The 15,907-nt window shown below is 43.5% G+C and overlaps 1 protein-coding gene across 1 annotated transcript in view; it reads left to right on the plus strand.

The window, feature by feature from the left end:
- Positions 1–3,232: 3,232 nt before the first annotated feature.
- LOC121879451 (carboxypeptidase B-like) overlaps positions 3,233–15,907 on the plus strand; it is a 28,042-nt gene continuing 15,367 nt past the window's right edge. The window contains exons 1-10 of the mRNA XM_042386103.1: positions 3,233–3,290; positions 7,820–7,996; positions 8,655–8,773; positions 9,101–9,203; positions 9,934–10,021; positions 10,881–11,043; positions 11,276–11,421; positions 11,661–11,751; positions 11,954–12,069; positions 12,381–12,546. Of these exons, the coding sequence (XP_042242037.1) occupies positions 7,899–7,996; positions 8,655–8,773; positions 9,101–9,203; positions 9,934–10,021; positions 10,881–11,043; positions 11,276–11,421; positions 11,661–11,751; positions 11,954–12,069; positions 12,381–12,546 (1,090 nt within the window). The 5' untranslated portion in view covers positions 3,233–3,290; positions 7,820–7,898. The remainder of the gene's footprint in view (positions 3,291–7,819; positions 7,997–8,654; positions 8,774–9,100; positions 9,204–9,933; positions 10,022–10,880; positions 11,044–11,275; positions 11,422–11,660; positions 11,752–11,953; positions 12,070–12,380; positions 12,547–15,907) is intronic.

Below are 15,907 nucleotides of genomic sequence, written 5' to 3' on the forward strand. Positions count from 1 at the left end.
TTATCTTATTATTATTATTATCATTATTATTATTATTATTATTATTATTATTATTATCATTATTATTATTATTATTATTATTATTATTATTATTATCATTATTATTATTATCATTATTATTATTATCACCATTATATTATAAAGTACTGTATTATATTTTCATTAATATGTTTTATATTTTTCTTTATTATTTTTTAGTAATGTTTATTATTATTACCCATTATTATTATTATTATTATTATTGTTATTATTATTAATATTATTATTATTGTTGTTGTTGTTGTTGTTGTTATTATCATATGTTCGCTCCCCAGGCCCTGGTGTGGGTCAGTGACCTCTGCCCTGGTGTGGGTCAGTGACCTCTGCCCTGGTGGGTTAATCCCTGAAAAAAAAATCAGGCTGAAGAGTACACATGTGAACGAGGAAACGGCATAACGATCTGTGTGTGTGTGTGTGTGTGTGTGTGTGTGTGTGTGTGTGTGTGTGTGTGTGTGTGTCTTATGTATACCTTAACATAACACAACTCTTTGGCTCATCTCCAACTCACATTATAAACTCCGCCCAGCTAACAAATCCAACCAATGACAGAGTTTCCCTCATATTCATTCACCAATCACTGCCACCTTGATAGGTCCACTTGGCCAATCGCTTTTAAAGTTGGGTCATACGTCATAGCTCTTTAAGTCTCTCATTGGCTAAAAACTACTTGAGGGGAATTTAGCTCAGTGATGTTAAACAGATCGTAAGTTTAGATCCTCAGATAACCTTACGTTAAATTAAAAAAACTTTACTGAGATTAAGTGAATTCATATGGTAATGGTAGAGTCTCAGTGCTATTTGACGCCATTTTGACTACCATATTTATACTAGAACTAGGTCAGTTATCCGGCTAGTACCCCTTGACCTCTCGCACCTCCCTACCAAATTTCGTCTCTATCTCTAAAACTGTGGAGAAAATACACATACACACACGCACGCACGCACGCACGCACGCACGCACACGCACACACACACACAGTGGTAGATGACCTCCCCAGAAGGTCATTCACAGCGACTCGGGTGATTCGTGTGTCAGTCATCTGTTGATTCAGAGAGAGAGAGAGAGAGAGAGAGAGAGAGACGGTTAACGCCAAACGCTGTTGACTGCTCCTACTGGCACGCCTCTCTCTAAGATGGTATAGATAATTTAAATCTATAGTCTTAATACCTGGGAGCCGTGGCAAAGTAAACATCAACGCTCGTCTCTAGTCGTAAGAGTCATTGGTTCTCCGTTGGGTACCCTCAGTCAACACTTTGTCAGGTCTTGGTACTAAATTTACACATCTTGAAAAAAATAAAGTTTACTGCATTAAAACAAAAATATATAACTTAATACTAATCACATATATCCTATCAAACATTAAACACATATATAGTAACTTAATATGGTGCATAAACATTTGTAATTAAAGACGCCAGGGTGGAATGGGGTTGCCAGTTCAGGTTGATGGGACAGCACCCGAGACGTATTTGGTAGGATGGAATTTCCTCTCCATTGTGGGTTTGGGATCACTGTACGAGATTTTAATTCTAGTACAAATAAACACGACTTCAAATTCATCAGTGATAATTGCCTCGAAAGTTACCTGTGACCTCAAACCAAATTAACTATGATTATTCAGCACAGGTATTGTCATCTAACTCAACAAACTCTATTAAATTAAGGTATTTTTTTTAATAATATAAGAGATTAGTTAAAGATTAGCACAAGGATTAGTTGGGTCCTGGTTACCGAGTACCTGTAGTATTTGCTTTTCTTCCACCTGGGATAAAAATGTTCACGCCTTTGGTCCGGTCATTCACCTTTTAAGACACATGCTGTTGTTGCTGTTATTGTGAGAGAGAGAGAGAGAGGGTATTATAGTAGAGAAACAACCAACCATACCCTTATACAAACATACACACACACACACACACACACACAAACATCAAGAACCCTCATCATTGGTAGCAAGGTCACCAACTGGTCGACCTTAATATGACACCGAAAGTGCACTGAGACTATACCGCCTTACCTAGATCTTCCTCTCCACACACAAAAGCGTCAGTACGTCATGAATTTTTTTTTTGGGTGTGTGTAATTTCTTAAATATGAACTAAAACACGAACCACACAGTGAAGAGAAAGATGATGGAGGTGTGTGTGTGTGTGTGTGTGTGTGTGTGAAGTATTGACTTATTGAGGGGGGTGTATACAGTTAGACATAGAAGTGTGAGGAGAGTGGGTCACATGTCACGGAGTGTTTATGGTGGGTTGGTTAACACGAATGATGGACAGTGGGCAGTAGTGGGTAATTAGGTGGGTTGGTGTGTGGATAGAGAGGTGGGAAGGTGGGTGGGTGGGTGGGTGGGTGGGTATAGAGGGATAATGGATGATTTGGATAATGGTGGGTTACACACTGGGGGGATGTGGGAGGGAGGGAGGTGGGTTGGGGAGGTGGGTTGGGGAGGAGGGGGGAGTGGGTTGGGGGGGGAGGTGGGTTGGGGGGAGGGGGGAGGTGGGTTGGGGGGAGGGGAGGTAAGTCAGGCGAGATGTGGATGATAGATGGGCGTAGAAGAACGGGCGATGGGCGTACATGGGCGGACGTTGGGCGTACAAGGGAGGGCGAATGATGGGCGTAAATTGGCAGACGTTAGGCGTACAAGGGCGGGTTACTGAAGGCGACGGTAAATAATGAAAGTGTAGGTGTATAGTAAAATAAACAACCTCTAAACTCAGTCGAATCATGAAAACAAAAACAACAAATAATATAACAAGAGAGATACAACTAAATATAAATTACAGAATAAACGAACAAAAGACAAACAAAGGCGATAATAAAGAAATAAGTATTGTTTTATAGAGATGGAATGAGTATTTAGAAAGCAGGTTAAATGCGAAGAGGTCAAGTGTATTCAGTACGTCAAGTGTGAGTGCGTGTGCGTGTGTGTGTGCGTGTGAGTGCAGTGCTTTAAAGAGTAGCTAGATTGCATTCCTAACCCCTCCTTCCCCCTTCTCTCGAATGAATAAAGACAAATCGGTTTATAGAACGAAACGGTAGAAGCGAGAGAGTGTACAGCGAAGAGCAAGGATCTGACGTTAACGGGATTGTCTTTGGGAAGGAACAGGAGGGTGGTGGTGGTGGTGGTGGTGGTGGTGGTGGTGGTGGTGGTGGTGGTGGTGGTGGTGGTGGTGGTAGTGGTAGTCGAAGCTAGGCCATCATTTCCCAGTTTAGTCGTTCACCTGCCTCCGTCCACACCACACCTGTCCTGGTAGGTGCTCTCTCTCTCTCTCTCTCTTTCACTCTCTCTCTCTTGCTTATTGTATTTAAATTCTCTTTCTATGTCTCTCCTTCTCTCTCTTTATTTTATGTCCTACTGTATTCAATGAGTTATTTGTGCTGTATTACTGTATTTGGTGATTTGTCTGCCCGTGTTTCTTAACTGGTGGTGTGTGAATATATACTTGACTGTCTCACTCAAGTTACGATACAAAGATGGACCTTAATACTGTCAGTTGCCACGATAGACTGGTCTTAATACAGTCAGTTGCATAGACTGTTCTTAATACAGTCAGTTGCCACGATAGACTGGTCTTAATACAGTCAGTTGCCACGATAGACTGGTCTTAATACAGTCAGTTGCCACGATAGACTGGTCTTAATACAGTCAGTTGCCACGATAGACTGGTCTTAATACAGTCAGTTGCCACGATAGACTGGTCTTAATACAGTCAGTTGCCACGATAGACTGAACCTAAGAACATAAGAGCATAAGAATGGAGGAAACTGCAGCGGGCCTATTGGCCCATACTGGGCAGTCCCGTTTACATCCAACCCCTATTGCTCATATAAGCATCCAACCTATGTTTGAAGCAGTTCAGCGTATTCGAGTTAATGATGATATTTGGTAACTTGTTCCATTCATCCACTACTCTGTTTCCAAACCAGTGTTTACCTATTTCGCGCCTAAATCTAAATTTGTCTAATTTAAAACCATTGTTACGAGTTCGCTCATGGTTGGATAGTTTAAGTACCTTTGTAATGTCCCCTTTGTTTAGCCCTGCCTTCCACTTATACACCTCTATCAGGTCGCCCCTCGCTCTACGTCTCTCGAGGGAGTGCAAATTAAGATGCTTTAACCTGTCTCTATACTCAAGGTTCCTAATGCCCGGGATTAGTCTTGTCATTCTCCTCTGGATTTTTTCCAAGGATTCTATATCCATTCTGTAATACGGTGACCAGAACTGAACTGCGTAATCCAGGTGTGGTCTCACAAGCGCTAGATATACAGTCAGTTGCCACAATAGACTGTTCTTAATACAGTCAGTTGCCACGATAGACTGTTCTTAATACAGTCAGTTGCCACGATAGACTGTTCTTAATACAGTCAGTTGCCACGATAGACTGTTCTTAATACAGTCAGTTGCCACGATAGACTGTTCTTAATACAGTCAGTTGCCACGATAGACTGTTCTTAATACAGTCAGTTGCCACGATAGACTGTTCTTAATACAGTCAGTTGCCACGATAGACTGTTCTTAATACAGTCAGTTGCCACGATAGACTGTTCTTAATACAGTCAGTTGCCACGATAGACTGTTCTTAATACAGTCAGTTGCCACGATAGACTGTTCTATATCCTCTGTCTCCTATAACGGGTATTAGAGAGAGAGAGAGAGAGAGAGAGAGAGAGAGAGAGAGAGAGAGAGAGAGAGAGAGAGAGAGAGAGAGAGAGAGAGAGAGAGCCAACAATCGCCTCAGTGACTTTCTTCTTCTGGACAGGTAAAATAATATTGATATGGTAATTAAGAGTCGCAAGTTATGGCACAGAGATACACCTGACTCACCTGATGTAGGTCACCTATGAGTCCAGGGGCCTGTGCTGATGTTACGGTCAAGGGTGACACCAAAACCGGTTCATCAGTCCTTCACTCACTCACTCACTCACTAGATTCTCGGTCACTTACATACTGAAGACTGACTCACCCACTCACCCACTCACTTACTCACTCACTCAGTCACTCACTCACTCACTCACACCAATCTGTCATCGAACTGAAATTGAAACCCAGACCACAATGAAAGATTTTTGACTGACTGACTGACTGACAGACTCACTAAGAGAACTTTTCGTCCGGGTGTCCAAAGAAGACAACAGTAACTAAAATTCTCAGTTTGGGTTATAAATACTCTCAACCTAACCTAACCTAACCTAACCTAACCTAATCATATATTCCCCGTTTGACCTTTAACCTTGAATCCTCCCCTCCTAACCCCCCAAACACACAGCCAATGCATGTTTACTCCCCGGGGTGAGAAGGTTAACCCAATATAATCAGAGGAGAGAGAGAGAGGAGAGAGAGAGAGAGAGAGAGAGAGAGTTTCTTTACAACACAATAGCCAGAGGGAAGGAATGATCCAGCAGAGTACCGTTTTAACCTCTCCTTCTTCGTTCTCACAACAACTCTCCAACTATCTATTTATAAGTCAATATCTATTTATCTGAGTCCACACACACACACAGAGAACAGCCATGTCTGGTATGAATTACATCAAGAGCACGTCATTGAGGTCTTTGTGTGTGTGTGTGTGTGTGTGTGTGTGTGTGTGTGTGTGTGTGTGTGTGTGTGTGTGTGCTTACCTCAGTTCATTTGATCTGAAGATGCGACATAGAAGATGCCCTCAAACAATGGACTGATCTGCTTTTTGTTTTGTTTATTTGTCATCCAGGGTTTGTGTGTGGGTTGGGGTGGGGTGTGGCTGCACTGTGGGTTAGAGGGTGGGGTGGGAAGTGGGTGTGTGTGTGTGTGTGTGGGGTTGGATGGGTGGGCTGCACTGGGGTTAGAGGGTGGGTGGGGAGGGTGTATGTGTGTGTGGGTTGGATGGGGTGGGTCGCACTATGGGTGGAGGGTGGGTGAGGTCTGGTCTTCTGTGTGTATAGATTGGTGTAGGGTGTGGCGTTATGGGTTGAGGAGAGATGGCAATGTCGATAAGAGATGGTGTGAAGGGTGTGGCGTTATGGGTTGAGGAGAGATGGCAATGTCGATAAGAGATGGTGTGAAGGGTGTGGCGTTATGGGTTGAGGAGAGATGGCAATGTCGATAAGAGATGGTGTGAAGGGTGTGGCGTTAAGGTGGGTTGAGGAGAGATGGCAATGTCGATAAGAGATGGTGTATGGTGTGGCGTTATGGGTTGAGGAGAGATGGCAATGTCGATAAGAGATGGTGTGAAGGGTGTGGCGTTATATGGGCAAGGGAGAGGTGGCTGTAGAAAGGGGGGGTGGGGTTGGAGGGGTCATTGGCCTATAGGAGTTAAGAGGCACAAACCTGTTATTTACCTTCTGACCCACACAGGTAAACTAGCTGTAACCAAATTTACCCTGTCTGGTGTACCTTTGTGATAGTTGTTGTTGGTGTGGTTGTTGTAGCGGTTGTTGTTGTAGCGGTTGTTGTTGTAGTGGTTATTTTTGTTGTTTTTGCCGTGGGTGTCCGGTCAGAGTAACCATTTTTAAGCATATATAACCGGACATTAACCGATTTTCTGAGCATTTCTATACTCAGACACCGGTTTTCCTGAAGGGTAAACACCAGTCAGTGATTCATTATGACCAGTTACTGATATAACTGTGTGGAGAATAATCATCTCTTCCTAATTGACTGAGGGACACAAACACACACACACACACACACACACACACACACACACACACACACACACACACACACACACATGTAAATAACACAGTCAAGGCAGCCTCGTACCGTCTCTACATGCTACGAAGACTTAGGTCACTTGGGACACCCACGCCAGAGCTGAGGACCATCTTCAACGCATTTATTCTCCCCAAACTAACGTATGCGTCACCAGCCTGGTCGTCTTCTCTCAACTTCACCCAACAACGTCAGCTAGAGAAGGTACAGAAAAGGGCCTGCAGAGTCATGCTCGGCGCAGAATACTCCGGCTACATCAATGCTCTCTCCACCCTGGAAATGCCATCCCTCAGTGACCTCCACCACCAAGCACTGGAAAGGTTTGGCAGCCAACTAATGCACCACCCTCGTCAACGCCACCTCCTGCCACCGGCAGCCCACCCACCCACCTCGCGCAGTCCGCCACTAAAACAAAATTCAGCCCATAAGAGCCCGCACCGATAGATATAAGAACAGCACCATCCCATCTATCGTTAAAATAATAAACAACTCCTGATTTATGTACTGTACAGCCCTGTAAATGTATTCAATGCATATTATATCATTATGTCTAAATTAAATGTAAGTCTGTATATTTTCACCCACCGGCTGCAACTCTATCAATAAACAGTTTATTATTATTATTATTATTATTATTATTATTATTATTATTATTATTATTATTATTACACACACATAAAAATTTGCATACACACGCCTACAACCAGACACATAATCACGAACCTGTTCTCTCTCTCTCTCTCTCTACTTGATTATCTGCATTATTCTTGTTTCTTTAGACAAGTTTATCAGGATGGATGGATAATAATAATAATAATAATAATAATAATAATAATAATAATAATAATAATAATAATAATAATAATAATAATAATAATAATAATAATAATAATAATAATAATAATAATAATAATAATAACAAAAATAATAATACCCCAAATTTTACCAAAGATTGCACAAAATATTACATAACAAAATATACAAAACAATATATATCACTTCTTTATTAACTATCTAACTCAACTTTACTTTCTATGTAACCCCCAAAAAATCACATCAATAACTCAAAAGCTGTGTTTCTATTCCACAGACCCAGAGGACGAAAGATAACAAGTTCATCCCACAGTTAACTTCACTACACCCGGGTTCAGCTGAGGTCACACCCCTCGATGGAAGGAGATATGTGGTGTAGGGTGATGGTGGTGATGATGGTGGTAGCCAGGGTCACACAGGCGTTCCCTCGTCAACCTGTTGTCGACTATTCTGGGTAGGTTGTGTGCTCCGAGAGAGAGAGAGAGAGAGAGAGAGAGAGAGAGAGAGAGAGAGAGAGAGAGAGAGAGAGAGAGAGAGAGAGAGAGAGAGAGAGAGAGAGAGAGAGAGAGGGATATATACAGTAACAGTTCTTATTCATAAACACCAAATGAAACTTAAAGAACAAATGCTGTACACAAGGCACCTTACTTAAGAGTTCTGAACACACCTGAACACTAACCTAACCTAACCTAACCTAACCTAACCTAACCTAACCTAACCTAACCTAACTTAACCTAACTTGACCACGAGGGTACAGCAATTCAATGGTGCAATGGTAGTGTTACAGTGGCATAATGAGACATATTAAATAATTATGTCCCACTGTATGTCTGTCCCATTAGATATGTCCCACTGTATGTCTGTATCATTGGCTATGTCCCATTAGATATGTCCCACTATATGTCTGTACCATTAGATATGTCCCACTGTATGTCTGTACCACTAGATATGTCCCACTGTATGTCTGAACCATTAGATATGTCCCACTGAATCATTTGTCTTACTGCATTACCTGTACTGTAGATTGGTTGACACACTGTAGACAAGTTCTCTACATAGGGTGAGAGTATCTACATAGGTACCTCTCTATACACACCTTTGTTAATTTCCAGGTGGCAGGTGTTGGAGGTGGAGGTGAGTGAGGTAGGGTCAGGTGAACAGCCGAAGGTGCAGCTACAGGACTTGGATGACACCTTTAATCTACAGTTCCTCCATCAGGATAGACGACGAGGTGGGTGTAGTGTGGTGGTGTGGTATAGTGGTGTGGTGTAGTTATGGTAGTGTCTAGTAATGTGGTGTATGTGGTGTGTGTGTGTTGTGTCTAGGAATGTAATGTGGTGTGGTAGTTGTGGTAGTGTGGTATGGTGTAGTAATTGTGTGGTAGTGTCTAGTAATGTAATGTGGTGTGGTGTGTAATGTGGTGTGTGGTATAACCATAGTGTGTGGGAAGGATGTGGTAACAGAAACAGTCAACATGTGTCATTAGTTATCATGTAATTCAAGTTTTCGTTTCTGGATTTGTATTTGTGTTTTAACGTAAGGATGTTCGTTGTGTCAGGGGTGGCGGAGGTGGCATTGTCTCCAGCTTTCCTGACAGACTTCACTCAGTACCTCAACAACAACAACGTTAAATCTACCATCATCATCGACGACCTGGGCAAGTGAGTACAAAGTGTTCTTCTGTTTACTGTTGGCCTGTGGTGGCGCTTTCTGTGGTGCTTTGAGTGACCAAGAGTGTGTTTAGTGAAGATCAAATTTTATGATTAAATACACTAATGCCTTCGCGCCCTCCCCCACAAGATAAATAAAATATAAAAAATTATAGTATATAGAAAATACTAGAATTGTTGAAGTTACCCCTCCAATAAGTTAACCGTTATAAAAGAAAATGAAAAAGAATAGAACAGTAACTTAACTAATAGTGTACATTCCCTCCCAAAAAGACCTAACATCCCTAGAAAAGGTGCAACACAGATTGACTAAGAAGGTTCTAAACTGTAGCATCTCGATTATCAAGTAGACTAAGGGCCTTAGGACTAACAACCCTTCAGACATGGCAACAAGTGAACCCGGGCCATTTTTTTTGTGATTACTTGTGGTACCAACAGGAGGGAACACAACTACAAGCTCGCCAAAATGTCATGAAGGGCGAAAAGAAGGAAAACTACTTCACACAGAGGCTGGTAGACGTTAAGATACTCAATAAATAATATACAATTTAACAGATTCAAAGAGAGAGAGAGAGAGAGAGAGAGAGAGAGAGAGAGAGAGAGAGAGAGAGAGAGAGAGAGAGAGAGAGAGAGAGAGAGAGAGAGAGAGAGAGAGAGAGAGAGAGAGAGAGAGAGAGCATCTTTCCTACATTAATTGTCGCTGGTATTTATCGACCCACAGAAAACTCAAGTCAGACATTCCCTTTCTCCGCGCTGAGTCCGACCTTATGGGCGCTGTCACCTTCGACCGATTCATGAAATACGAAGAGGTAAGTTCCTCCCTCTCCTCCTCCACCACTAGTACCTCCTCCTCCACCAACTGTACCTCCTCCACCACCTATATCCTCCTCCACCGCCTGTACTCCTCCTCCTCCACCATCTGTGTACCTCCTCCTCCTCCACCACCTGTACCTCCTCCACCACTAGTACCTCCTCCTCCACCACCCATATCTCCCTCCTCCACCGCCTGTACCTCCTCCTCCTCCACCACCTGTACCTCCTCCTCCACCGCCTGTACCTCCTCCTCCACCACCTGTACCTCCTCCACCACTAGTACCTCCTCCTCCATCACCTGTACCTCCTCCTCCACCACCTGTACCTCCTCCCTCCACCACCTGCACCTCCTCCTCCACCACCTGTACCTCCTCCTCCACCACCTGTACCTCCTCCTCCACCACCTGTACCTCCTCCTCCACCACCTGTACCTCCTCCACCACCTGTCCACCACTAGGCCTCCTCCACCACCTGTACCTCCTCCACCACCTGTACCTCCTCCTCCACCACCTGTACCTCCTCCTCCACCACTAGTACCTCCTCCTCCACCACCTGTACCTCCTCCTCCACCACCTGTACCTCCTCCTCCACCACTAGTACCTCCTCCTCCACCACCTGTACCTCCTCCTCCACCACCTGTACCTCCTCCTCCACCACCTGTACCTCCTCCTCCACCACCTGTACCTCCTCCTCCACCACTAGTACCTCCTCATCCAACCTTCTATTCAGTTCCCCATTGGACGTCTTTCATCAATCTTCTATTCAATATATATATTTTTTGGTGTCTTCGGTTTTATTATCAGTATTTTCGTTATTTTCGTCTTTTGATTGACACTTTAATATCGTCACCTGCAGATCCTGGAATACCTGAAGGAGTTACCGCGTCAGTATCCCGACCGAGTGAGGCTGGAGGAGGTGGGTCACAGTGTAGAGAGCCGACCTATCCACCTCCTGGTTATCTCATCCGACGTCCACTCCTCGTCCACCGCCAACAAACCCGTCATATTAATCGATGGAGGTGATTCACGCATCATCCGAGTGTTTGTAAACAATCATTCCGAGATACATGTTGCTTTAATCCTGGTTTTGTTCTTGTTATGTCTCTCTCTCTCTCTCTCTATTTCTCTGTCTCTCACACTATTTTCTTTGTCTCTCTCTCTCTCTATTTCTCTGTCTCTCACACTATTTTCTTTGTCTCTCTCTCTCTCTATCTTAAAGTGTGCCAATAACACCCTCCCCATCTGACTCAGGTATCCACGCTAGAGAGTGGGTCAGCCCAGCAGCGGTTCTGTACATCGTGGAACAGCTGCTACAGTCGCCCGCGATGACCAGTGACGTGGAGTGGCGCACTTTGCCTTTACTTAACCCTGATGGCTATATTTACACCTGGACTAAAGTGAGTTATCTCTCTCTCTCTCTCTTTATTCATCAGCTGATTTCTGTCATTAGATAAATCGTTTCTATTTAACATAACTGGATCAAACTATGCATCACGGTCCAGCCGAGATGTATGTATGTATGTATGTATGTATGTATGTATGTATGTATGTATGTATGTATGTATGTATGTATGTATGTATGTATGTATGTATGTATGTATGTATGTATGTATGTATTTATCTTTTACTCCTACAGGATCGACTATGGAGAAAGAACAGAGCCACAACTTCAGAAATAGGATGTGTAGGAGTTGATCTCAACCGTAACTTCGGATTTCACTTTGGAGGTGAGTGAGTGAGTGAGTGAGTGAGTGAGTGAGTGAGTGAGTGAGTGAGTGAGTGAGTAAGTAAATGAACAACAATGAATATAAAATGAATATAAAACACATTAATAAATATCTTTTTTTATCCGTATGAAAAATAAAATATATATATTTTTTACTATTTTTTTTGTTTTTAGCTAATTCATTAACTCATCCACGCCCCTAGAGTCAGGAACCAGCCCTAAGCCTTGCTCCACAGTCTACCACGGACCCGTTGCCTTCAGCGAGCCAGAGTCCCAAGCCCTTAGAGACACCCTACAGCAGGAGAGCAGTCGTACCAAGGTCAGGTGTGGGTGGGTGTGGAGAAGTGGTGGTCAGGTGTGGGTGGGTGTGGAGGGGTGGTCAGGTGTGGGTGGGTGTGGAGGGGTGGTGGGTGTGTGGGTGAGGATAGTGGGGGTAGAGGTGAATGTGTAAGTAGCAGGGGGGGAATGGCAAGCAGTAGGCGTGTACAGGGATTAACCAAGGCGTGTATGAGGCGCTAACAAGGGTACGTGTGGGAAGTAGAGGTGCGTGTATGAGGGTATACAAAAGAGACGTAGAATTTGATCTGGCGTGGGTAGGAAGTAACGAGGCGTGTGTGTTGTCCGTTGCAGGCGTACGTGACCTTCCATTCCTACGGACAGTTCGTGTTGCATCCATGGGGCTATACTGACAAGGTCTCCAAGAATAACATCAACGAGCTGGTAAGTACTGTCTCTGTGTGTACTGTTTGTGTGTACTGTCTCTGTGTGTACTGTCTATGTGTACTGTCTCTGTGTACTGTTTGTGTGTACTGTCTCTGTGTACTGTCTCTGTGTGTACTGTTTATGTGCACTGTCTCTGTGTACTGTCTCTGTGTGTACTGTCTCTATGTGTACTCTCTGTGTGTACTATCTGTGTGTACTGTCCCTGTGTGCTGTTTATGTGTGCTGTCTCTGTGTGTGCTGTCTGTGTGTGCTGTCTCTGTGTAATGTCTGTGTGTAATGTCCTGTGTGCTGTCCTGTGCTGTTTATGTGTGATGTCTGTGTTATTTGTGTTTATGTGTACTGTATATGTGTACTGTCTGTTGCTGTCATGTGTACTGTCTCTGTGTGTGTGCTGTGTATGTGTACTGTATATGTGTATCTGTCTGTGTGTAATGTGTGTGTACTGTCCTGTGTACTGTCCTGTGTACTGTCTGTGTACTGTCTGTGTGTGATGTCTGTGTGTACTGTCCCTGTACTGTCCTGTGTACTGTTTATGTGTAGTGTCTCTGTGTGTCTGTCTATGTGTGCTGTCTCTGTGTAATGTCTGTATGTACTGTCCTGTGTGTGCTGTTTGTGTGTGCTGTCTTGTGTTATGCTGTCTGTGTACTGTCCCTGTGCTGTCCCTGTGTACTGTTTATGTGTACTGTTTATGTGTGCTGTCTCTATGTGTGCTGTCTGTGTGTATGTCTGTGTGTATTGTCCTGTACTGTCCTGTGTACTGTCTCTATTGTGTACTGTCTGTGTAATGTCTGTGTGTACTGTCCCTGTTACTGTCCTGTACTGTCCCTGTACTGTCCTGTGTACTGTTTTATGTAATGTCTCTGTGTGTACTGTCTGTGTACTGTCTCTGTGTAATGTCTTGTGTGTACTGTCCTGGTACTGTCCTATGTACTGTTTATGTGTACTGTCTGTGTACTGTCTTGTGTAATGTCTGTGTGTACTGTCCTGTGTGCTGTCTATGTGTACTGTTTATGTGTACTGTCTCTGTGTACTGTCTGTGTGTACTGTCCTGTGTACTGTTCTATTGTACTGTCTCTGTGTGTATATCTGTGTGTTACTGTCCCTGTGTACTGTCCTGTGTACTGTTTATGTATCTGTCTCTGTGTACTGTCATAATTGTACTGTCCCTGTACTGTCTGTGTGTCTGTTTATGTGTGCTGTCCTCTGTGTGTACTGTCTGTGTACTGTCCCTGTGCTGTCTATGTGTACTGTATATGTGTACTGTCTGTGTGTATGTCCTGTGTACTGTCTGTGTACTGTCCTTGTGTACTGTCTGTGTGTGCTGTCTGTGTGATGTCTCTGTGTACTGTCCTTGTGTACTGTCCTGTGTACTGTTTATATGTGTACTGTCTCTGTGTGTGCTGTCTGTGTGTACTGTCCTGTGTACTGTCTGTATGTGTACTGTCTCTGTGTGTACTGTCTGTGTACTGTCCCTGTACTGTTTATGCTGTCTCTGTGTGTACTGTCTGTGTACTGTCTCTTTGTGTAATGTCTGTGTGTACTGTCTTGTGTTTTTGTTTGTGTTTTTTGTTTTTGTTGTTTTGTGTTGTTGTTGTTTTGTTTTTGTGTGTTTTGTGTGTTGTCCTGTGTACTGTTTATGTGTACTGTCCTGTGTACTGTTTATGTATGGGTCTCTGTGTGTACTGTCTGTGTACTGTCCTGTGTACTGTCTTATGTGTGTCTCTGTGTGTAATGTCTGTGTTTTACTGTCCTGTGTACTGTTTATGTGTACTGTCTCCTGTTGTTGTGTACTGTTTATGTACTGTCTTTGCTGTTTGTGTGTACTGTCTGTGTGTACTGTCCTGTGTACTGTCTATGTGTACTGTCTCTGTGTGTAATCTGTGTGTACTGTCTGTGTGTACTGTTTATGTGTATAATGTCTGTGTGTACTGTCTTTTGTGTGTATCTCTGTGTGTGCTGTCTATGTGTGTACTATCTGTGTGTAATGTCTGTGTGTACTGTCTCTGTGTACTGTCCTATGTACTGTCCTGTATACTGTCTCTGTGTGTACTGTCTCATGTAATGTCTGTGTGTACTGTCTGTGTGCTGTCTCTGTGTACTGTCTCTGTGTGTACTGTCTCTGTGTGTGTCTGTGTGTGCTGTCTGTGTGCTGTCTGCCACTGTCTCTGTGTGCTGTCTGTAGTGTGCTGTCCCTGTGTACTGTTTATGTGTACTGTCTCTGTGTGCTGTCTCCTGTGTGTGCTGTCTCTGTGTACTGTCTCTGTGTGTGCTGTCTCTTCTGTGTGCTATCTCTGTGTAATGTCTGTGTGTATTACTGTCCTGTGTGCCTGTCTGTGTACTGTCTCTGTGTGCTGTCTTGTGTGTACTGTCACAATATGCCTGTGTCTCATGTACTGTTTTGTGTGTACTGTCTCTACATGTGTGCTGTCTGTGTGTATCCTGTGTACATCACATATACTGTCTGTATGTGCACATCTGTGTGTACTATCCTTGTGTGCTGTCCCTGTGTGCTATTTATGTGTACTGTCTCTGTGTGTGCTGTCTGTGTGTGCTGTCCTGTGTATCTGTGTGTGCTGTCTCTGTGTGTACTTGTCTGTGTGTACTGTCACATGTACCTGTTTATGTACTGTCTCTGTGTACTGTCTGTGTGTGCTGTCCCTGTGTACTGTCTATGTGCTGTCTCTGTGTGTACTGTCCTGTGTGCTGTCCTGTGTACTATTTTATGTGCTGTCTCTGTGTGTACTGTCTGTGTGTATGTCCTGTGCTGTTTATGTGTACTGTCCTGTGTACTATCTGTGTGTACTGTCTCTGTATGCCTGTCTATGTATGCTATCTCTATGTATACTGTCTCTTATGTATTACTGTCCTAATATGCTGTATCTCTCTGTGTATAATGTCTGTATGTACTGTCTCTGTGTACTGTCCACCAATATTACTGTTTATGTGTACTGTCCTATGTACTGTCTATGTGTACTGTCTCTGTGTACTGTCTGTGTACTGTCCCTGTGTACTGTTTATGTGTACTGTCTCTGTGTGTGCTGTCTCTGTGTGTACTGTCTCTGTAGTAGCCCTGTCTGTGTGTAATGTCTGTATGTACTGCTCCTGTGTACTGTTTATATGCTGTCTCTGTGTGTGCTATCTGTGTGTGCTGTCCTGTACTGTCTGTATACTGTCTCTGTGTGTACTGTCTCTGTGTGTACTGTCTCTGTGTGTACTGTCTGTGTGTAATGTCTGTGTGTCTGTCCCTGTATACTGTTTATATGTGCTATCTCTGTGTATACTGTCTGTGTATGCTATCTGTATGTAATGTCTGTGTGTACTGTCCCCTGTGTACTGTCCCTGTGTACTGTTGCCTGTACTGTCTCTGTGTGCTATCTGTGTGTAATGTCTGTGTGTACTGTCCCTGTGTACTGTCTGTGTACTATTTATGTACT

The sequence above is a fragment of the Homarus americanus genome, unplaced genomic scaffold (genome assembly GCF_018991925.1).
Source record: "Homarus americanus isolate GMGI-L3 unplaced genomic scaffold, GMGI_Hamer_2.0 scaffold24958, whole genome shotgun sequence".
NCBI classification, from domain to species: domain Eukaryota; kingdom Metazoa; phylum Arthropoda; class Malacostraca; order Decapoda; family Nephropidae; genus Homarus; species Homarus americanus.